Source organism: Eschrichtius robustus, chromosome 20 (assembly GCF_028021215.1).
Source record: "Eschrichtius robustus isolate mEscRob2 chromosome 20, mEscRob2.pri, whole genome shotgun sequence".
Lineage (NCBI taxonomy): Eukaryota > Metazoa > Chordata > Mammalia > Artiodactyla > Eschrichtiidae > Eschrichtius > Eschrichtius robustus.
Genome location: NC_090843.1, coordinates 24,045,678 through 24,069,458, shown reverse-complemented (window position 1 = coordinate 24,069,458; position 23,781 = coordinate 24,045,678). Strand labels below are relative to the sequence as shown.

At 36.4% G+C, this 23,781-nt stretch overlaps 1 protein-coding gene across 5 annotated transcripts in view; it reads right to left on the bottom strand.

The window, feature by feature from the left end:
* SPAG9 (sperm associated antigen 9) overlaps positions 1 to 23,781 on the bottom strand; it is a 154,313-nt gene that overhangs the window by 16,536 nt on the left and 113,996 nt on the right. For all 5 annotated transcript variants that reach the window (XM_068531565.1, XM_068531566.1, XM_068531568.1 and 2 more), the window contains 15 exons: positions 17,750 to 17,807; positions 15,915 to 16,067; positions 15,395 to 15,446; positions 13,242 to 13,372; positions 10,434 to 10,490; positions 9,249 to 9,422; positions 8,573 to 8,702; positions 7,753 to 7,842; positions 7,335 to 7,502; positions 6,700 to 6,871; positions 4,783 to 5,001; positions 4,305 to 4,500; positions 2,842 to 2,967; positions 1,545 to 1,625; positions 776 to 843 (listed from right to left, as the gene is read on the bottom strand). In XM_068531565.1, the coding sequence (XP_068387666.1) occupies positions 776 to 843; positions 1,545 to 1,625; positions 2,842 to 2,967; positions 4,305 to 4,500; positions 4,783 to 5,001; positions 6,700 to 6,871; positions 7,335 to 7,502; positions 7,753 to 7,842; positions 8,573 to 8,702; positions 9,249 to 9,422; positions 10,434 to 10,490; positions 13,242 to 13,372; positions 15,395 to 15,446; positions 15,915 to 16,067; positions 17,750 to 17,807 (1,875 nt within the window). The remainder of the gene's footprint in view (positions 1 to 775; positions 844 to 1,544; positions 1,626 to 2,841; positions 2,968 to 4,304; positions 4,501 to 4,782; positions 5,002 to 6,699; positions 6,872 to 7,334; positions 7,503 to 7,752; positions 7,843 to 8,572; positions 8,703 to 9,248; positions 9,423 to 10,433; positions 10,491 to 13,241; positions 13,373 to 15,394; positions 15,447 to 15,914; positions 16,068 to 17,749; positions 17,808 to 23,781) is intronic.

Sequence of the window (23,781 nt, the reverse complement as noted above, 5' to 3'; positions counted from 1 at the left end):
AACAAGGTAAAACGGAGGCCTCTCTTTTCGTTATGGAGTCATTCACCAGCAATCTCTAGCACCTGCGTATCATCTACCTCACATTTCTTGAGGCCCCAAAGGACATGAGACTTTGGGAAAAGCCTTGTGAAAATCTGAATTTAGTGGATCTACGTTTTTATAATATTTCCCTGATCTACCATTCTAGTAGGTAGGAAATGAAATATCACTTTTGTTTGGTACATGTACCAAGGAGTTACATGCTCAATTCCCTTAATTTAATTCTCTCAAGGCAGTTTTCTGACACCACCACCCCTTCTGTGTGCAGATGGTAGAAACACTGGTTTAAAGGGGAAGAATATAAAGAACGTAACCTGAAAATGATTAAACCTTACCCAACTAAAAATTCTTTTTAAAAACATTCCGAATATAAGTGGTTGCAAATTATTTTAAAAATACTGGGCAAAAGAAAACATATCCTCTCACTAAATTTCTCCTAACTGAATAAGTATATGAGTGAAAACCAAATACCTCCATTGCACATTATATAAGAGGACCATGAGGACTATTTGCTCATTATGGTAAACAGGTTTTCACTGAGGTATACTATTAACATATGTCTGCAGGCAAGAACTCACATATTCACTGATGTCATACACAGTTAGTATTCAGTTTAAACCTTTATTCTTTCCCCTATTAAGTATCATTTCTTTAAAACATAAGAAGCCAATCTGCTTGAAAATGCTCTTGCAAAGCAACAAATTAGCACACATGTTATATATTCATAACAACTCACCAACTCCTCTGTGAAAGATTGCAAGGGTACCATCAGCCAGGGCCACTAACACAATTCCTTTCACATGTCTGCAAACAGGAATGGGGATTTTAGAACTCTCCATTTGGGAATACGGAAGACACTGCATGCTACTGAGCTAGTTCAGAGTTTCTCAGAAGGCCAATCTGTGATGTATTAGGAGCTTACACGAGAACCTAAATGAACATCATTCTTTTCTTCACTGAGAAAGTCTTGCTATGAAAATGTCAGCTCAACTAAATAAAAAGCATGTGTGGTGACTCAGTTGTTTCACTTTCTAGCCCAAGTTCCTCCTCTCATCACAGACTACCAACAAAAGGTCCACAGACCAGAGACACACACCCCAAGCAGAACTAACAGAGTCAGCTCTGTGGACCTAACAGACAAACTGACTTTTGATAGTCAACATACAGAAGAGGACTAGTAAATCAATGCCCCAATCAACATATTCACAAAGTATAAAGAATACTCTAAAACAAATATAAATGAATGGGGTTTAATTGGTTTTCTCCCCCAAAGTACTAAAGAACTCTCAGTATGGTGAGGAATCAACCTGGCAAGTTTTCTCTTATGCTTAAAGTTCTCCGGTTTACTTCCTAGTTAGAGTTTCAATCTCACTCATAAAGAGGGTTACAAAAAAATATGGATACTGATTTAGTCATGAAGCACATGTTAACTTTAATAGTCTTAGAATCTAGTTTATACCAAAATACATATTTTTGAATGGAAGAATTTCTAAAATAAAACTTACACAATACTGAGAATCGAATCTTTAAGTTTAATAGAATGGAGACATTTCCTCCACTGGGCTACAGATGAATGGACATACAAACTGCAAGAACAAAATCAAGACTGGTAAGGCATTGGGAACATCAAGTAGTTGTTTATATCTAATAATGAACACAAAGTTCTTTCAGAAGGAAAGAAGAGTAACATAAAAATTTTAGGAAAAAACAACAATGAGAGTAAGGGTAGGCCTAAAGCAGAGAAATAAGCTGCTTAAGCAAACAGAAACATACAAAGAATGAAAAGCCAGAACTAACGCATGGTTAGTTAGTTTCAGGTTACCCCATACTTCAGAATCCTTGGCTATAAACCTTTTAAAAAAAATAATCTTACTTTTCTACTATACTGAGCTTTCTGATGACAGAGTGGTTTATATCAGGGAGTGGAAAACTAAGGCCCATAAGCCAAATCTAGCCATCTACCTGTCTTAGTACAGTATGCAAACTAAAAATGGTCTTTACATTTTTTAATGGTTGGAAGAAAATCAAAAGGAGAGTATTTCATGACATATGAGACATATGAAATTCAGTGGTCATAAGTTTTATTATTATTGGAACATAGCCACACCAGTTCACTTCAATGCAGTGGCTGCTTTTGCACCACAACAGCATAGTTGAGAAGTTGCTACAAAGATCATATGGCCACAAAAACTAACATATTTCTTATGTGACCCTTCATAGAAAAAGTGTGCCAAACCTTCATTTTGTAGTATGAGACCTTTATGGAAAAGATGTACTAGTGATCCTGTTTAACCTTAGGAAAAGCACAAGTTTGTAAGACTCCCCACACTACTACAAAGTCCTATAATGTTTGTTATCATCTCCTAAGCTTTCAGACTCTGATTTGTCCTGGTTTTCCTAGAAGTTATGTTTACAGTTGGGCCCTCCTGAAGCCAAAGAGATTGTTTAATCCTTGATATTCCCTGAACACACTCTAGCTTATATAAACCTTTTGTTGTTCAGGATCTCCTATTTCTAGATCACCCAGATTTTAAAGTTTTATTTACCTCTTTTTCCAAGAATATTATATAAAAGGAACATCCTGTGACAAACATATGGTTTACCACTCAGAACCAATGCAAGTCAAAGTCCAGTTTATGAGGTAGTTGCAACATAACCTCAAAATTGTATGTATATAAAATTCTTTGCTTTAATAAGCACTTTTTGTTTGTATTTGTATGTACCACATTTTAGTTATCTTCTGATTTCAAAAGCAAAAATGAAAGACTAAAGATTTCTAATATTAAAAGAGTTGGTACCTACCAGCCATTCTGAGCTCCAAGCCACATAGTTGGTAAAAGGCTACTCATTTTCTGGGCTTCCTCTCTCACCAGGTCTTGTTCATTTTGTAATACTGATATTTGATCTTTATATGCATCTGAGTCATTACTGGAAAAGGTGAGACAAAGAAAAAAAATCTGAATATGTTTAGCTACAGTTTTCAGGGATTGATCATTTCTACGTTTTAGTTTACAATTTTAAAAAAAATAAAAAAATCGAACACTAAATTCCAGTAAAGCCAAAGTTAAATGCTTATATTAAACATTTCAAAAAGAGAGAGAGAGAAAGAAAGAAAAGAAAAGAAAGAGAAGAAGAGAGAGGGAGGGAGGGAGGGAGAAAGTGGGGAAGGAAGGAAGACAGGCAAGGCAATGGGGTGCAGGGGGGAGGGAGAGATAAGAATGAAATGAAAGAAACATAAATACATATATTTCAGCAATTGTACCAGAAGTAACATTAAGATACTAGGAAGCTCAAGGTACAGAGAATGGAGTTAAGATACAGTGATGAAATATAGTAGTGAATATCCAGACTATAGTTAAGGTTCTCCCTTACAGTTATTTTGAATTTTATGAGTTTCTTCTGTGGGAAGAGAAAGAGGAGAGACAGTTTGTTTAAAAACTACACACACACACACACACACACACACACACACACACAGGAGGGTGAATTATAAAGAATTTGCTAAAATAAATTAATAAGCTGAAACATGCTTGTATTCTACCCCAAAACCTTCATTCTTTGGACTGTCAGAGGACATTTAGTAAAAAAAAAAAAAAAAGCATAACTGGGATATCAAATTCAAAACAGACAAACAAATCAGTAAGTCTAAAAAGATGACTTTATTCTTAAATTAACAATTAAATGTTAATGGACACTTGGTTGCTCTATTCACTGAGAGGAAGAACATTAAATTGTAAAAAGACTCCAGTTTTGATAAACTCCCAACAGCTTTCTATAAGGCCTAGAGAAGGCAAGAAAGAAAATTAAAGAATTTGCTAAATGCGCCTTCTTTTCAAAGGAAGAGTCTAAAACAAATTGTTTTCTAATAAAATGTTTGCCAGAAATCTAAATTAAAAGGTCATTAAAACCACATGGGAAATTTAAATTTAAATGGCCAATTTCACTGATAGAGTGGGTGTGAGAGTAGGAGAAGGGATTACAATGGCAGAGAGTTATTAACAGAATAGAAGACAGTGAGTACAACAATTAACAAAAAATCATACCAAAAGAGAAAATGACTGGGAAGATTTTGACTAATATACTTTATAAGCAAGATTTTTTTAAGTTGGAAGGAATAGAGAACAAATGGGGGAAAAAATATGTCTAGAGAGAATGCAATGGAAGGAAAAGATGAAGACATAGTTGGAATAAGTGCTTGAGATCATTTTGGTTCCTTTTATGTGTACACTTATCTGGTTTCCTAAATTGTTAACCCATTTGTATACCTTGACTGATATACTGGTGAGAGGTCTTCTGGGATTTGAACTCCCAAAGGATCTGTAAAAACATGCTCTGTGTACACGCCAGTTTGGGAGATGTCCACGGTATCTTCAGCTGACCCTGCATTGCCTTCTGTAGCTTCAGTTGCTTCTTCTGCTGTTGGAACATTTTCATCAACCTCACTATTTTCTGTTTCCTTTTCTACAAAATAAATAAAACATGTTAACTATCCTAAGTTGGAGCTTTTCTTCCAATAATTTCCCCACACACAAACCCCCTCTATAGAATTCCACTCTACTACTCCCTTTTCCTCCACACTATATAATAAAACTGAGTATTCTTAATTTCATTTAACATTCATCACTGGATCTTCTTTCAAGTTCTTTCATCCTTGTTACTTTAAGGTCTAAGTTAAGTCCATAATGAGGCATCTGGGACAGGCTCAGACTCTATACAGATGATATCTAAGGAGGACAGACATACCTGGTGGTTTTTCTATCACTGGAGATGTTCCGTTGGTACTAGGGGAAGTGGCAGCTGCTGTCACACCTTCTGCAGAACAACCAACCACCGTGATGCCTCCCAACAGGCTGTCTGTCTCTGCTGAGCTATTGCTTGTCATGCTTCCACATAAAGACGCTTTGTCTACTTGTCCGGATTCTGAAAGCTCTTCTCCTGCGGGGTAGTCTGTTTCTCGTGCTCCTGAAAAACAAGATAAACCTTTGTTTAATAGCTCAGTAAACTCCTATAGATAGCATTTTCTCCATTAAAGCAACAACAGGTTTGAAATAAGAGTGCAGGTGAGACAAAGAGCTATTCAAATACACTGCCAAGATGGTAACTAAATTTTATTTAAACTAATTTAAACTCAATTCACAATTTGAGAAAGTAGCTTAAAAAATTAAGATAATACTTCTATTAACGCAAGCAAAAGTAAACCTGAAAATGTCAGAAATGACATTTCTGTTCTTCATATGAGCTCTTAAGCAGCCACCTAATGAAATTAAAAACAATGAAATCTAATTATATCTGACAAGGTAGCAAAAAAATTTTTTTAATTATCTCTATTACTATTTGAAACATGAACTTCCACCACTATTAAAAATTAATACAGGACTTCCCTGGTGGCACAGTGGCTAAGAATCCGCCTGCCAATGCAGGGGACACGGGTTCGATCCCTGGTCCGGGAAGATCCCACATGCTGTGGAGCAGCTAAGTCCGTGCGCCACAACTATTGAGCCTGCGAGCCACAACTACTGAGCCCGAGTGCCACAACTACTGAAGCCCGGGTGCCTAGAGTCTGTGCTCCGCAACAAGAGAAGCCACCACAACGAGAAGCCCGCGCACCACAACGAAGAGTAGCCCCCGCTCGCCGCCAACTAGAGAAAGCCCACATGCAGCAACGAAGACCCAACGCAGCCATAAACAAACAAACAAATAAATAAAATTAATACAGCCTAGGTGTATACAGTGCCTTAAGATATTAGTAACGCATTTAAAAACTAAGCATTTACCATAAAAAAATAAATCTCTTCAGTTCTCTTTATTTAGAAAGCTGTTTTTATTCCTATCACATTAAAAAAATTTTTTTGTAGTAAAATATACATATATACTACACAAAATTTGCCATTTTAACCATTTTAGGTGTACAATTCAGTGGCATTAATTACATTCATAATGTTGTACAGCCATCACAGCTATGCCCAAAACTTTTCTGTCACCCCACATACAAAATCTGTACCAATTAAACAATAACTCTCTGCTCCCTGAGCCCCTACCACTGGTAATCTCTAATTTAATTCTGTCTTTATGAATTTGCCTAATCTAGATAGCTCATGTAAGTGGAATCATACAATATTTGTGTCTGAGTTGCTTCCAAGGTTAATCCATGTTATGGCATGTATCAGTATCTCATTCCTTTATATGGCTGAATAATATTCCACTGTGTAGATATAACATCAACCTCTTTTTTTTTTTTTGGCTGCACCGCGTGGCATGCGGGATCTTAGTTCCCCGACCAAGGATGGAACCCATGCCCCCTGCAATGGAAGCACGGAGTCCTAACCACTGGATCGCCAGGGAATTCCCTTTAATTTTTAAACCAATGTTTTAACACCACATAATATTTAATATAGAACTTTAGAAGGTCTTCCCTTACTAATCAATCTAAATAGCCCCTTGCCCTCTGCCACCCACTCATCTCAAATTTCCATTGTTTTATTTTCTTCACAGTATCTGAAAATATCTTTGTTAGTCATTTGTTTCCAGTTTATTTTTGGTCTTCACCAACTAGAAAATAAACTCCATGAGAGAGTGGTACATAACTATCTCCAGTAACCAGTCGGTTCCTGCCAGTAAGGAGCTGTGGACGGTGGGAAGAGAGGAGCATGGTACTCTTACCTGGTACACTTGCTATACACAGAACATGAGAGTTGCAAACAGTGAAACTATCTAGGATGTTGCCTGGTTGGACAGCATCAATAATGATAACTTTTGTAGCTGAATGAGTGCTGGTACAGATCCAGACTAGACTGGATAATTCTTCTTGATTTTTTAACTCCTTTTGCTGCTCCTGCATAGACAAAGTAAGGAAAATGAATGTTTAAAATGAGACGTATGTGTAAATATCCATATGGCTGTGCTACTACAGTAAAGGACAATACTATTTCAAGTTTATTTCCAGATTATTTGGAAGGCTGAAAGCATAACCACTGTTCAACAATAATTAGCAGACTAAAAACTAGCAGTTAAAGCAGATCAGTGTTAAAATTGTTCTATATCTTGACTGTGATGATTGTTACATAGGTGCATACATTTGTCAAAACTCTTTGAACTGTACCCATTTAGAGTGTACATTTTATTGTATGTAAAATATACTCCGGTAAAACTGATTTAAAAGAGAGAGGGGAGGGGGATGAGGAGTAAGCAAGGGCGTAGTAACCCCAATTAGAAGTTGGACCCAGAAGTAAGTTTGAGACCAAAGAGCTAAACGATTAGTCTCAGAAACTGGGTCAAATGCTAGTGCAAGCACTTACCTTAAGTTCCTGATCTAACTTGTCTAAACTGCTCTGAGATGCACTTCGCTGTTCACTGCCTTCTGCATCCAAACCAGCAACATCCTTGTAAAAGACACTCGCTCCAACCACAGAGCCACCGTCTCTGGTCTTCCCACCTGACAAACTGACTCCAACAGCACACCACAGCTTTTTGGGGTTAAAAAAAGATGGTATTAAGTAACTTTCTCTCTAAAAATGTTTACAACTTTTCACATTTCTTTAAAAGATCTAATGATTACAAATAGAGGGCTCTAATAATATTCAAAGTATTCCAGTCTAAAACTACAAAATGAACAATAACCTTGCCCACAAAAGTAGAATTTAAACTTTTTTGGTTTTAGGAAAAAATCCACCAAGATTTTAAGTAATATTAGCATTAACTTCAAAATTAATTTACCTTCATTGATGTATCTTTTTCATCTAGAGGTCGGAGATAGACAGGTACAGGTAAATTTTTCATCTTATTTTCCCCTTGTCCATTGGTTACCTAATAATTGGGGAGGGGAGAGAAAGACACACTGGGTAAGCCTCATCAAAAGTGAACTTACAGAACCACTGAGACATGGACAAGCACTGCTGTAACATATTTACTCTACAAAGTCAAGTTCAAGTTAACTTTGTCATTCTTATTTGAAAAATAAGCAGAAAATCAAGTGGCAATTAGAGAAAATAAGATGCTGCTTTGGGAGCTCAGAAAAGATACACTAATTCACAGACCTGTTAGTGCACACATGTGGTGTGACTGTAACTGTGACTGTGTGTGTGTGTGTGTGTGTGTGTGTGTGTGTGCGTGTGTGTGTTAGGAGTAGGGAATATGGTAAAGTTCCTGAAGACCTGAATGGAGTTTTAAGTTAACAGTTTGAAAGCTCCATGATAAAGGTTTCTTAAAACTTTTAAACAACAGATACTGGTTGTTTTTTTTTTAACAAAATCTTCAAATATTAAAATAGAATAGGATACCCCAAGTCACATGTACTCAGCCACCTCCTGTTGACCCCTCTCCTTCCTCACAGAACTCAGAGGCATTTCTCTTGAGCTGAAGGGCTCTAGAAAACAGCCTAAAAACCACTACTCTCAATACTTCTCTAAACGTGTGCCAAATCCATACCACTTGAAACTGAGCAGGCTTGGGACGTGTAGTTCGAGTCTTTCATGCCCAGGCCTACTCCTCCCCTCTGCATTTCCCATTAGATGCTCTTACCATGTTCAAACATTACCTGTTTGTACTTTTGAGGCAGACTCCAGCCAAAAGCCTGCACTCTACCATCTTCCTTCTGAACATGTGCCTTTACCTGACGATACTGTTCTCTCTTTTGTTCTCTGCGTGAGGCTAAACTAGCTTCAGTTCTAAAAGGAAAAGAAATTTCCGTTTTAAATTAAGTGAATATAACAACAGCTTATCTCCCCTCCCCTGCTAAAATAGCATAAATAACAAGAAAAAATTACCTTGTGTCAGGCAGTTTACAGACACTATATAATTTAATCCTAACACCTCTAAGGTAGGTTATCATACTCATTTTATAGGTAGAGACACTGGGGCTCTGAGAGATTAACTTTACCAAGTTCATCTACCTAGTGAGCAGCAGGGTCAGGATGGAAAGCCAGTTCCTTCTGACAACAAAGGAAATGATCAAACAACTAGGACAAGGGCTTATACAGGTCTTCAACATTTCTATTAATATTTATCAATGTTGTCAAACTAGCAAAAAGGAGATCTTAAAAAATTTCTTCTCTTTATGAAAACTAGGAGCAACGTACTTAAAGGCAGTCAAGTTATAGGAATAGTTTCTTTATAGATTTATCCAAACTCTTATAGCTGATCTGATAAGGGGCAAGAATATTCTGAACTGTTAAGTTATTTAGGGTATAACCGCTAGTCTGAAAAATACTTACTCTTCGCTAAGGAAATCAAAGGCTTTGGACTTATCCCCAGGGAGTTGAGATAAGGTGCTGCTTCTTTTCTTGACGGAAGGAGTAACATGAGAGGTGGGTGCATTGTACTTCAGATTAACCGGTGGTTCAGGCTTCTTAGTAGTGTTACTTGAGGAGCTGAAAAGTCTGCTGAAACTAAAAGGAAAATAAGAGAGGATGTGTGTATGCAGTGTGTGTATGAATTACATGCATGGTTAAGAACAATCCATAATTTTCCACAAACTCCAGAGAGCTTTTACAAGAAAATGAGTTAGAAACCAGCAAAAAGATTTTTTGTAGTTACACACTGCAACCTTAGCAATAACTCACAGCCAAACTCAGACATTCAGGAAAGAGAAACTATTGCCTAGAATGGCAGATCCCTGTTCTTTAATTAGCAACTCTCATAATGAAAGGAAGGAGCTCTTGAGTACAGGGAACTTCTCATAATGAAGAAATAAAATAAGACGGTTCCTTTAGCCAGCCAGTGGTTGTTAAACAGCAAGGTTATGACTGCACGGTTTGAACAGAAGCTTAGTAAGCCACTTCTAAAAATAGTCATAATAAAGTACTAGAACACATACTACCATTTTAACACGTACCTTATACATTTTCTTAGTAACCTCAATTTAAGTAACTATTTTCACATCCACTCAAAAAAGAGAAAAAAACCTATTTCTATTAAATAGCAGAAAAAAATTCAGCAAAAAAGGGTAAGTTTTAAGCACAGTAAATGCACAGTACTTCCAGCACAAACACAGTTCAAGTCCAAAACGCACACATACACACACAACTCAAACCCCACAAACACTAAATTTCTAATCTTCACTTTTTAAAGTTCCTTACAATCACACAACCAGTGAATCAGTAACTTTAATGGGCATCCAGAAAATTATTAACTCTAAAAATAATTTCCCATTATTGTATTTAATTTAGTAGAGGATTCCACCAAATGCATAACCAACATGATGCATCTTACGATAGTCCTCAAGAACAGCCTTACCGAGCTGGCATACTACATACCAAAGAGAAAAAGTTCAGTTTAGCTATATACCCTAAATTTAAGAAAGAAAGCAAAAAGAAAGAAATCATTTGTGAAAATAAATTTTGATTCTAATCTCGTCTCAAAGTGCTATCTAACGTCTTTGTGTGTTTTTAGATACTTACAACTGCCAAATGCTTGACCTTTTTTTTTCCTGCATGGCTGGATTTTCTCTTGATGCACTACAGGGAAAGGGAAAGAGAAGGGGGGGGGGGGTGGTGAGAGAGAGAGAGAGATGATTAGTGAGGTAGCCTAGCTTTCTACCTGAAGAACAAGGGACCCAAGAAGTTCATGAAATACATGGAGGAGAGTCAACAATTTCAGTAAATAGTTACTTTGACCTATTGTGTCAGTCAGTCTGTTAAGGCCAATACAACTAATATAAATAAAATTCCATCCCTCCCTCAAAGAGCTCAGACTACTGATAAGAGACAAAATTATTATCTGGGCTGGACAGATAGCCAACAAGCCTGAATGTTAATATTTCAATTTTTTATTGAAGAGATATCCCCCAACTTTCCTTTTTATTAAAATATTGCATCGCAATTCCCTGTCTCTACATAAAGGTACCATTTGTTTTATACTTCCAGCTCTCAAAAATTAGCCTGTAACTTTATTGTTCTGATGGGTCATTTTTCACAGGACTAAAACTTTTCCATTACTGAAAAGCTGACTAGGGAAGAAAATAAACTGCATTGGGACTTCCCTGGTGGTCCAGTGGTTAAGAATCTGCCTTCCAATGCAAGGGACGAGGGTTCAATCCCTGGTCGGGGAAAAAGATCCCACATGCCGTGGGGCAACTAAGCCCACACACCACAACTACTGAGCCCGTGCGCTCTGGAGCCCACACGCCACAACTAGAGAGAAGCCCGGGCACCGCAACTAAAGATCCCGACACAGCCAAATAAATAAATAAATATTTTTAAAAAAAGAAAGAAAAGAAAAGAAAAGAAACTGCATTGATTCGATAATTCGACAAAATTTCAAAGAGAAAAAAAAGGCACTGCAAATTGATTTAGTAAGGTTGTAAGGATTCTGCTATCACTGTCAGACTCCCCTTTTCATTTCTTTTTTTAAGGACTGAATTTAAAACATCTTTTAATTCAATGAAGAAAGTTAAGTTACCATTTTTATTCACTGTTGACTACCATTTCACTGCTAGAATTAAAAATAGTAATGAAAAGTGGAACCCGACTATATGCCTCCGTTTTTTAACTGTTCACTCATTATTTATTCCATATCCCTTAAAAGCTGGCGTTAAGAACATATTTGTTAGTATATTAGTTTCTCTGTCCAATAAATAAAGATTAAGATAGTAATCTTCTTCCTTCTTAGCAGCTACAAGCAATTACAACTTTTGCAAATTGTAAATGTGCTATACAAAATGTTTTGTTTATTACTATTAAGTAAAGGACATAATCATAAGGAAGTAAAAGTTGGTGGTTAGAAAATATTTTCATAAACTTTAAAACAAGGTGTCAGTGTGTACTGTTATTGGTAAATCTGATGTGACAATCCAAACTGAAAAATATGGGCAAATTAGGGGGCAACTAGTTTACAAACTTTTCATGAGCTCTTTCTAAAATTAAAATAAGGAATGCTGTTACTGAAGATATGACCATTAGATGGCAGCATTAGGTGAGATTTAAGATCCAACTGACAAAGATGTCAATTGAAGGTTGCTTTTTGTGTGACTACTCAGAAAGGGGGGGGGAAAATCAGGAATATTTTACAGCAAGGCACTGAGTAAGACTGATTTTGTTTCCTATGTGGCAAATGAAAACTTTATCTCTTCCTGACATCACTGCAAAAGTAGTGTCAATTTCTACATTCTTTCAAAAAATGACGGAAGAAATTTTCACATATTGAGGTGTGGGGAAGTATTCTGGCTTATACATGATTTAACTCAAATGTTATGTGAACTAAAACAGCCTATTTGTGGCCTATCAAACATATACTGTACATATGCTTTAATTATTAAAGAAAAGGGTGCACTGACCAGAAGTAAAGAATGTCTGTGTTAAAGATAAAGATGAAATGCCTCCCTTCCTGGGACACCAATGCTGGTACTCACTCTTTTGACGTTAAGACTCCCTTCCCAGGTGTCAAGGCCATACAGACTCACTGTGTACATGCTGATCTGGTTTTTTTGAAACCTTGAAGGAATGTATCTGTGACCTGTTTGATGTTCTTTGTTCTGACAAGATATAAAACTGTGCTGAAAACCATGCCTCCCCAGAGCAGCTCCTCAGAGTTATCCAACAGGCTGTCTCCCAGGCTATAGTCCTCCACTCGGCTCAAATAAAATTCTTTTCTATTCCAATTATAGATTGTTTATTGATTATTTTCATCGACAGACCATCATTTAATTGCCTTTTAGAGGTTGTGGGAATATTCTCCAAGAGGCCTCACTGGCCCAAAAGGGACCCACTTTGATCACATTCTGTTACTAATTGCCAGTGTTTCTTTAGACCTATCCTAGTAAACAGAGCAAGGGGCTTGGATCCCCAAGGCAGGACTCTAGTTCTGAATAAAGAAATAATTAGGGGGCTTCCCTGGTGGTGCAGTGGTTGAGAATCCGCCTGCCAATACAGGGGACACGGGTTCGAGCCCTGGTCTGGGAAGATCCCACATGCCACGGAGCAACTGGGCCCGTGAGCCACAACTACTGAGCCTGCGCGTCTGGAGCCTGTGCTCCGCAACGGAAGAGGCCGCGATAGTGAGAGGCCCGCGCACCGCGATGAAGAGTGGCCCCCGCTCGCCGCAACTAGAGAAAGCCCTCGCACAGAAACGAAGACCCAACACAACCAAAAATAAATAAATAAATAAATAAATAAATTTATTAAAAAAAAAAAAAAAGAAATGATTAGTAAACAATTAGTAACCTAGTAAACAATGAGGAGAAAAACACCAGAGGTACTTCTCATACAAACCGAATCATCTCTGTCCATCGAACAGCTTCCTGAAGCTCCATCAATCTCTCTTTATACTGGTTTCTCTCCATTAGAACTCGGGCCATTTCTACTCTAGTAAACCGCTTCCTTTGGGCTGTGGGAATATCACTCTATAATGAAAAGAAGACTACAGATCACTCTGGGAGCCTGTATCTGTTTTAGTGTTATCGCAGACTTAAGTAAAATTTTTAAGCTTTTAACACTCCTTAATTTCTAATCTAATGGATAACAAAGAAAAATGGCCTAATAAAAATAAAATCAATAAACAGATATACTTAATTATTTATGACTGAAAAAATTAGACAATTTAATTCCTCAATATAAATACAAATATTTGAATATATTATAAAGGAAATACAAAGAATAGTGCAGATTTTGAAGAAAAACAAAAAAGCTGTTATCTCTATAAGATTTAATACACTCACCTGGAAATGTTGTTCTCACAACAGTATTCTAAATTCATGTTCTATAACAAATGCTAGTTATTCAGAAAATAGTTACAGGTAAGTTCCTAAAGGGGTTCATTTATCTCAAACTACCAATCTACATACACACTCAAAGCCAGCGAAAAGCATAAAAACTTGTTGGCTAGCTACCAAGGTACCCAATGCTAGGAGTCACTAAAACACCAAAAGAAATATAACAAGATGGAGACAACTGTATTAACCAGAATTATTATTAGGGAGAATAAGGAATGTGAGCATGGTAAGACCCCAAAGGGGCATGCTCAAGTCAACTTCCTTCTACTGCTGATTTCTAAAGGCTCTTCTGGAGAGGAAGGTTGGGTTAACTGTAGGGCTTTTGTTTTGCTGAGTGGAGTATGCACATTTTGAATCAAAGCTGAAAGGCATGGGACAGTAAGAAACAGGCTGAGCTTAGCTTAGCCCTCAGCAGTCTCCTCCTTTGTCCTCCTGCTGCAAAACTTAACCTCGCCTTTAAAAAAAAGTCAAACAACAAATGATCAAAGGATTTTGAGTTTGCAACACAGCAATCCCACTACTAGGTATATATACCCTGAAAAACCAGGAGACTCTCACTGTAATGTTCATAACAGCATTGTTGGTGGTAGTAAAAAGCTGAAAATAACCTAAATATTCATTTACAGGAAAACAGATACAGAAATTGTAGTATATACATAATGGGATATCATAAAGCCGTGAACATGAATGAACTATACCACTATACTACAACTAGGGTAAATATAAAAAACATAATACTGAGAAAAAGAAGCAAGTCTCCAAGGCTAAATACATGTAAAACACAAAAAAAATGAAAATTAACCATACCTTGTAAGGATACATACATGTGTGGTATGATAAAATTATTTTTTTTTCAAGTTAAGAAAATGATAAATACAGCATAGTAGTTTCCTCTAGAGGGAAGGGCATAGGGTATCTTCAATGTTTGATAATGTTCTAGTTCTTAGGTTAAATGGTAGGTTCATAATGTTAATTTATTATAATGTTAATGATAAGTTATTATTCATAACTTACATGTTACATATATTTTTAAATGTATCAAATATTATATAAAAACACAAATAAGAGATTGAAGGGGCACAAATAATCATTCTGATCAGGACATCCATATATCTCAAACTTGATACTTGACCCACAAACACCTGTGATAGGAATGATAACCTAGCTACTGATAGAATAACTAGCATGCTAATAACATTGGCAAGAAGTTCATATTTATTCTTTTGTATTTCTATGTTGACAACAATATGGGCTAATTGCCTAGTATTAAAGTTTCTAGACTTCACCTTTTTATGTTTAATACCATTAAACTATTTTTATTCTTAAAGCTTTCATGTATTTCTAAGTTAAAATTTGAAACAAAACAAAAACAAAAAACTCCAAAATATCCCACCTGGTCCTTGAGCTTGAATATGCAAACAAAGTCAGAGCACAAAGCCACGGAGGAAAAATGAGCACACTGCGCGTAGCTAGAAAGCTTAGCATCTGGATACTATGTGGGAGCATGATCTATCCTATTCATGATCATAAACATGATTTTAACTTTTTCTTTTCATCTTTATAATGCTATACCCAAAGCTTAATTAACAAGATTTCCCCAAAATACCAAAATATGGTTAAGTTAAGAAAACAAGTCCAAAATTATAAACCTACATCATCATCATCTTTTGCTTTTTGCCTTGCATCTTCAGCTTCTGCACGAGCTCTAGTGGGGGGTAAAAAACAAAACATGTTATTTGAGTTGACTTCACCTTTTTAAAGAATAAAGAATAGGTCAAAAATTTTAACTACCACTAAATGATTATTTTTCTTTTTCCAAACAGGGTATTTAGCTGCTTTCATTTAGGGGAACATTATCACAGCACTGTTGTCAGAAAACCAGGTATTAAAGAAAAGGAAAATAATGAATGTTTACAGTTTCCTGATTAGCAATATTTGAACAGTTCTTCTAACTTCTTTCACATCATAACATGCACAAAAAATTATAATATTCAATAAATGGAAGGGTCTGTTCAGAGCAGAGGCAATCAGCCAGGCACTTAACGCTATCCCAGGCAGCTCTGGGGCTGTCGTGCCGAGAACGCTAAAGGTAGCAATCTCAGGGTTACACCTATAACCTTGGTGGCACACTGGCAAAGCTTGTTTGGTTTAGAACAACATAGTGAAAACTTACTTCCTAAGCTCTTCCTCCAATTCTTTGTTCTTCTCCTCTAGCTTCAGCTTGGCTTGTTTCACAGCCTCCAACTCCCCTTGGAGTACGTCTTTCTCACAGGTAAGTTCATCCACTTTTGCTATTAAATCATTCTTCACTACATTCAACGCATTTCTAAGAAACACACATTTCAAGAGCACCATTACAAGTAAATATTCTTTCTATCTCACAGCTTATTTCTCTTGTAGACTAAAGTAACTACAATCATAAAGCTAAATAATGACTGAAACCTTCAAAGGTATTCTACCTGATATTGTCTGTAGATAAAGGTTTAAAAAAAAAACCCCACAAAGCAATGGTCTGTTTTCTTATCAAACAAAGAATAAATGGAGGAACTTCCCTGGTGGTCCAGTGGCTAAAACTCCACGCTCCCAATGCAGGGGGCCCGGGTTAGATTCCTGGTCAGAGAACTAGATCCCACATGCTGCAGCTAAGAGTTCTCATGCTGCAACTGAAGATCCCGCATGGTGCAATGAAGATCACGCATGCCGCAACTAAGACCCAGCGCAACCAAATATATAAATAAATATTTTTTAAAAAAGAAGAATAAATGGATAAGGCAAGGCAGACCACTAAATTATTAAAAAGTCAGAATTAAATAAAATTAAACTTTTAACAAATAGCATCCAGGACTTCCCTGGTGGTGCAGTGGTTAAGAATCCACCTACCAATGCAGGGGACATGGGTTCGATCCCTGGTCCGGGAAGATCCCACATGCTGCGGAGCAACTAAGCCCGTGCGCCACAACTACTGAAGTCTGTGTGCCCCAGAGCCTGCGTGCCGCAACTTCTGAGCCCACGCGCCACAACTACTGAAGCCGGCACGCTCTAGGGCCCGCATGCTGCAACTACTGAAGCCTGTGCGCCTAGAGCCCATGCTCCGTAACAAGAGAAGCCACCTCAATGAGAAGCCTGTGCACCGCAATGAAGAGCAGCCCCCACTCGCTGCAACTAGAGAAAACCCACACACAGCAACAGAGACCCAATGCAGCCAAAAATAAATAAAATAAAGTGGTTAAACAAACAAACAAAAACAAACAGCATCCATAAGGGTACCATTCTTAATAAGTTCTGAAAAGATATTATCTAATCAACAAAGTAAAATTAATCCTTGAATTTACCTTTAATAATTAATAAGAAAGTCTAACCTTGAAAAAAATGAAAATCAAAAATCTAAGATCTAGCTCCTTTTGGGTATCATGGACATAGGACCTCATTAGAGCTACATTCTGTTTTGGATATACACAGATGTTCCAAAGTTGCTCTGACACAGCAAATTAACAAAGGGGCCTGATCTGCTTTTCCACGTAACTCAGGACCCGCTGCACTAAACAAAACTCCAATGTGTTTGAGGACCTAAGTAAGACTCCACAAATTGCTACTATGGAGGAGAGTTCTGAAGAGGTGGGCCGCATATAGATAAAAACATTTATGCAGAAATAAAAGAAGCCCTAGGAGGAGAGAGAAGAAAATAGATATCCCAGGGGAGGGAGCAAAAACCACATAGGACACATCCAGAAGATTAAGAGAAAGGCATGGATACTTGCAGAGTAAAAAGGAGATCAAAATCTGTTTCTGAAAAGAACAGAGTAATGAAACATACCATCAGTGAAATTAGGTCCCACTAACTATTTGCTTGCGTACGTGTGTATGCACAAGCCCACACACAGAGAAGGGGAAGGACATGGGGTAGTGAGACTGCATTCGTGCTATGTTAAATTAAAGATGTGCCATTGAATTGGATGAGAAGAAAATTCAGTATCTTTTGTTCCCTGTTAAAATTTTGCATATACTTACTTGGTTTCCAACAGTTGTGTATTTTCCAATATAAGATTCTCAACTTCACGACCCATTCCTATCAAAGAAAAAAGATAAAAACTTTGAAAATAAATTTATTAAAATTATACAAACTTATAATAAGCTATAGTCACAAATTTTATTTTATAAATTTTATCTGTCCTTTAGTAATCTCATTTTGTCTATAATTTCATTTTACGTATCTACTTGTATGGATTATAAAATTATAAATAATTATCCACCATAAAACAAAGCTAAAGACTTTCTTAGTCTGTATTTTGATTCTCATAGATAATATTGCAAAAGAATGAAGACTTTTCTGCCAAATATTCTAAAAAGTAGCAGTATTTAGGGGGAAAAAAGAGCAGCATTAATATGGATCAGAAATCATTTCTAAATCACACCTGTTATTGCAGGCTTTTGCCTAAAAATTAGGTCTTATTAATAGAGAACAGGAAGAAACAAGACAGACCCCAATGCAGATGAAACCTTACCAAAGAAATTATGATCTTAAAGCCCATGCATTCCATGTAAAGCAAAAACAAAGAACAAGAAATGTTTTATGTAAGAAACAGAATGAAAACAGATCATTAATCTGTAGTTTTAGGCATGATATGAAAAACATCTGAAATCACAATGTTATGATTTAATGCATAATGATGTGCAAAAGACAGAAATCAAGATGATTTCCTTCATTCATAAGGATGTTCTGATATGTTACCAATTCTTTTGCAAAATAAAATTGAATTAGAGTGAAAATCCCAGATCAATAATATAAAGATTTCTTCAAAGTGCCACCTCTGAAATGATAATGCTTAGTGGTCAATTTATACAATCAGCTTAATAATTTAATGAGTACTGTAAGATAGGCGGTAGAGCATTCAATGCAAGATCCAATGTAGTGATCTTTAGGGAGAAGAAAGCTATTTAGTTTGCTACTCACAAGAAACTGAAGAAATCAAACAACACACTAGGGAATATACCTCAGAAAGTTACAACAGAGCAAAGCAAGCACAACAAAAAACCCATCACTCCGCTAATATTGGTAAATCACATACAATGGAATTAATATTCATAACCCACCTAAAAAAGGAAGTAAATATCTCTAATGAAAACAATGTAAGTTAAAGGAGTTAACATGTCTCTTTATTTTAAAAAAGAGATAATATTTCAAATAACTTAAAGATAATTTAAAACGCAACTAATCTAGGAATGCTAAAAGTTCAATGCTCACATATGGACTCATATTTTGTCTGTATTATAATTACCTCAAATATTCTTAAAAGAAGAAGGTACTTCTGCCATGAAGAATAAATATCAGAAACAGTAGCTTATTTAATCATCTACACATTTCTAAAAGCTGAAAATAAAGACAAACTAAAAGTTTCCAAATTCCAATTTAAAAATGAATTTTGACAAGATATGTTGAAATATTTGCTTTAAACACTAATGTTAACTTTTCAATAAAGCTATAGAGTCAAAAGAAATATGGTTAAGGTTGGGTGAAAGAAGTTTATATAATGACTATGTTTGCTAAACTCTCAAGCACATAGGGAGAGAAGCATAAAAGCTGAAAACATACGCAGGGGGAAAAATAGTTGAGCAGAAAACAAAAAAGAGAAAGCATTAAATGAGAACAGCAGCCAAGACCACCTAGCTTAAAAAGCAGTAATATTAAAGTATTTAAAAGCATACACACCAGAATATTCCCCTGGGTAAGCAGCCCAAGAGAAAAAACGAATGAGAATCTCAATTAGATTGTTTTCAGAAAGCAAGATCTACACTCTCTTATTTCAAAATGAGAGAGAGGAGCCAATAAAATTGAAAAGATGTAGAGAAACCAAACACAATAAAGTATAAATATTATAAATAGGAAAAATTTTTGAAATATTTACTCTATGGAAATCATTTCCTATAATGTAGTTTCTAGAGTTTACACCTTCCCAATGAAGAGTTCTCCTAAAATCTAGTGTATAAATTTAATATATAACCAATAGGATTGTCCAAAATTTTCACTTTGAAATGTATCAATAAAAACTAACTAATAACTATAAGAAAAACATAACTTGAAGTGGCCCCATTTCTATTCATGACTTCAACTAAGCATAAACTTAGGTCTGACATATTTGGAAACCTTACCTATTAAAACTAGCAAAAAAACTGCCTGACGATTTTAAAAATAGACATCTCATTTGGATTTTAGCACTGATTCTCAAGCTAGGTCGATAGATGGGCTCCGGATTATCTGTCACTTCCTTGAGAAAGTATGCACAATTTTATCTATTTCTGTATGTGCATTTTTCCAAAAGTACACTACTCTCTTAAAAATTCTCCTGTAAAGGAGTTTTAATTCCAAAAGGTAAAGAAGCATAGGTTTAGAGGTGAAACAAAACTGTTAAAACTATTTAACAATCCATTCAATTAGCTGCTGTGCTATATGCCAAAGACTCAACAGTAAGCAAAAGATATAGTTGTCTTTGCCACATGGAGCTTATCGTCTAGCCAGGGAGACAGGCACACTAAAAAACTACAATAAAGTATTATGAAGAGTTGCATAATAAACTGCAGTGCTATGGGAATATGTTTCCAGACAACTGAGCTTTAACTAGGGGATCAAGGCAGAACTCCTAGAGGAGGATATTCCATTTAAGCAGAAGCAAGAAGGAGATATAGAGACAGATACATAGATTTTCTTTTTTAAGAAAGGAAGCAAACAATCCTTCATGACTGGTTTTGAGGGAAGTGAGAGAGACTTAGGATGGAGAACTGAGTTGATGGTGAGGTCATTCATTGAGTTAGTATATGCTGGTATAAGAACAGCCTTTGGGGACAGGACAATAAAGAAAGATGTTGATGAACTGATCTTTAGGCATATCAACTATAAAGTTCTACGAATCATCTTAGAGATGTCTAATGGGCTATTTGGAATAGCCTGGGGCTGTAGAAAAAAATCTTGGATGGAGAGAAAGACTTGGGAGCAATTAGCCATGAAAGCCAAGAAACAAGAGCAAATAAGACCTCCCAAACATGGAAGCAAGATTGGGCTAGGAACATCTGAAAAATGGGCGGAGAAAGAGGATTCTGCAAAGAAGACTGAAAAGAAATAGTGAGAGGCAGGAAAGAATGCAGGGAAGTCTGATACCACAGAAACCCAGCAAAGACCGTTTTAAAGACAAATGCTATTTGAGAAGTCATGTGAAATAACTTAGAAGGAACAGCTGGATATAGCAAACAAGAAGTTGTTTCAGGGAAGTTTAGTGTGGGGCAGAATGACAGATTGTAGTCAGATGAGGTGCAAGTGGGACTGGGGAAATCCTCCCAGTTAAAAGTAGCCACCATTTCAAGAAGTCTGTTTTGTTCACTGGTGTATCACAAGCATCTAGAATAGTGCCAGGCACATAACAGACGCCTACCTCACCGATATTTCTGCAAAAAAGCACGCCTGGAAATGGGAGAAGAGTAAGTGATAGGGTGGAAAGGTACTAAAGATAGGGAGTCAGAGGAGGGCAGTAGTTTTATTTTATTTATTTAATTAATTAATTAAAAATTTTTTTTTTTTGTCTGCGTTGGGTCTTCATTGCTGCCTGCAGGCTCTTCCCTAGTTGCGAGGAGGAGGGGGTGGGGCTACTCTTTGTTGCGGAGCAAAGGCTCTAGGCGTGGGCTTCAGTAGTTGTGGCACACGGGCTCAGTAGTTGTGGCTCGCAGGCTCTGGAGCGCAGGCTCAGTAGTTGTGGCGGTCAGGCTTAGTTGCTCCACGGCATGTGGGATCTTCCTGGACCAGGGCTTGATCCCATGTCCCCTGCCTTGGCAGGCAGATTCTTAACCACCGTGCCATTAGGGAAGTCCCAGTAGTTTTATTTTAAAATGGAAAAGACCTGAACATGTTTAAATGATAACAGGAAGAAGTTAGTAAAAATAGTGAAGTTGAAAAAATAGAATTTAATCAAGAGAAAGGAAATCTCAAGAGTAGGATGTATGAATGTATGATTTCCAAGTTCTAGAACGTGGCCATGGAGGGTAAGTGACTAAAGTGAATAGAGAAAAGGATCATTGGAAATAAAGTCAAGGGATGAGACATCAATCAAGATAAAGGACAAACTGTGGGGGATTATCTCTTTTAAATTATTAAAATCTGAAAAAAGTAATCTAAATACTGACTACATGCATAATGATTTCAAAAACAAGGGAAGAGTTTTACAATAACACAGCAATTAGAAAAATGAATAATGAGTTATAGAAATGGACTATGTACTTATCAACCGAAGTTCATTTAAGGAACTTTGTGAGAAACAATTTTACTAGTTTAACTATGTTCCATTTAGTGAGTATTACACTGCATTTACTATCACTGAACTGACCAGAAGAGAAACCAAGGAAAAACTACGTGCCTTGGAGATGTCATTTAACATCTTTGACCAAAAGTATTCATGTAGGCTTAAGTCACTACGCTTAAGGTGATATATTAAAACTTCTAATCTGGAACATTCTAAAGATAAATATATCAATATCTGCAAAAGGGAAAAGACAGTAGTTTACAGTCTATTTCTTTATTTCAAAGTGGAAAGGAAATCAGAATTTTGCTTTTAACCTATTTATTATGCTTCATTTTCTGACTTAAAGAATGGAAGCTTTCGGAAAATACTTGATTTAAAAGACCACAATTATTTCTAAGTACTATGTGGCTTCTTAACTCTACAGGGAAGAAAGTTTGGGGCCAATAACCTCAATAATGATATTATTCAATATTGGATTATAAGGAAGCAGAGTGTACAAAGAACATTTAAAAGTACTTCATTCTGGTTAAATACAAAAGGGAATCAAGAAGGAATTTTTTTTTAGATGATGTATATTGATTCTGGTGGTGGTTATACAACTCTATGCATTTGTCAAAACAAAAAAATTGAACTTCACTGTATATAAATCTGAATATAAGTTTAAACATTAAAAAATTCTTCTATAACATTTTTTTGCATCTGCCCCTCAATTTTTGCCAGGGAATCAGTTTCTTAAACCAATCAAATCTTGAAAGGAACTTTTCATGCATAATTTAATCTTAACAAAGAGTATAAATTTAAATGTAAAAATGGAGTGCTCCTTAAGAATTAATCTTTTAGCCTTTCTTGAGAAATGTAAGCTCATTCAATTGCATCCAACGTTTTACTAAGACTTTAATGGTGGGAGTCTATGTCTAACTCAGTTTTATTTATGTACTTTCAATCTCTCTTACTTTACATAAGACTGTGAGCTCTGTTTAGACAGAACTTGTATTTCCTTCAAAAAATACTTGTCGAGGACATAACTAGTAATCAATAAATTTAACATAAATGAATGCAAGTAACACCCCTCTAGGTTCACAAGAACTGACAAACAGCACCTTTTGAGAACAGTGTAATCTGTACTGAATTTACACTAAGGGATACAAAAAATGTTTGGAGACCAGAATCTATCCCAAAGGCATAGATTTTTTAAAATACTATAACATTTTCAATTTCTTAAGGTCTTAAGTTATAAGAAAGGCACACCAAAGCTAATTGACATGTCATGTAATTTTTTTTTTTTTTTGGCCGCGCCTCATGGCTTGAGGGATCCTAGTTCCCCGACTAGGGATTGAACCTGTGCCCCTGCAGTGGAAGCACAGAGTCTTAACCACTGGACGTCCAGGGAAGTCCCATTCATGTAATTATTGTTGAAAGGAACTTTAGAGATCACCTAGAGCAGAGCAAACTTTTTCTGTAGAGGGCCAGATGGTAAACATTTTAGGCTTTGTAAACCACATAATCTGTTACAGACAACTTAACTCTGCTGTTGTGGGGCAAAAGAAACTATAAACAATCCGTGAAAAATGAGTGTGGCTGTGTGAACTCTATTCGTACACATAGGAGGTGAGCTGGATTTGGCCCATGAGCCGCAGCTTGTCCAACCCTTGAACTCTTGCCCAACTCTTTCTTTTTATACACAAAGAAACTAATGCCCAGAGAGGTTAAGCTATTTGGCAAAGGTCACCAGATCAATAGTAGAAGAGCCAAATGCAT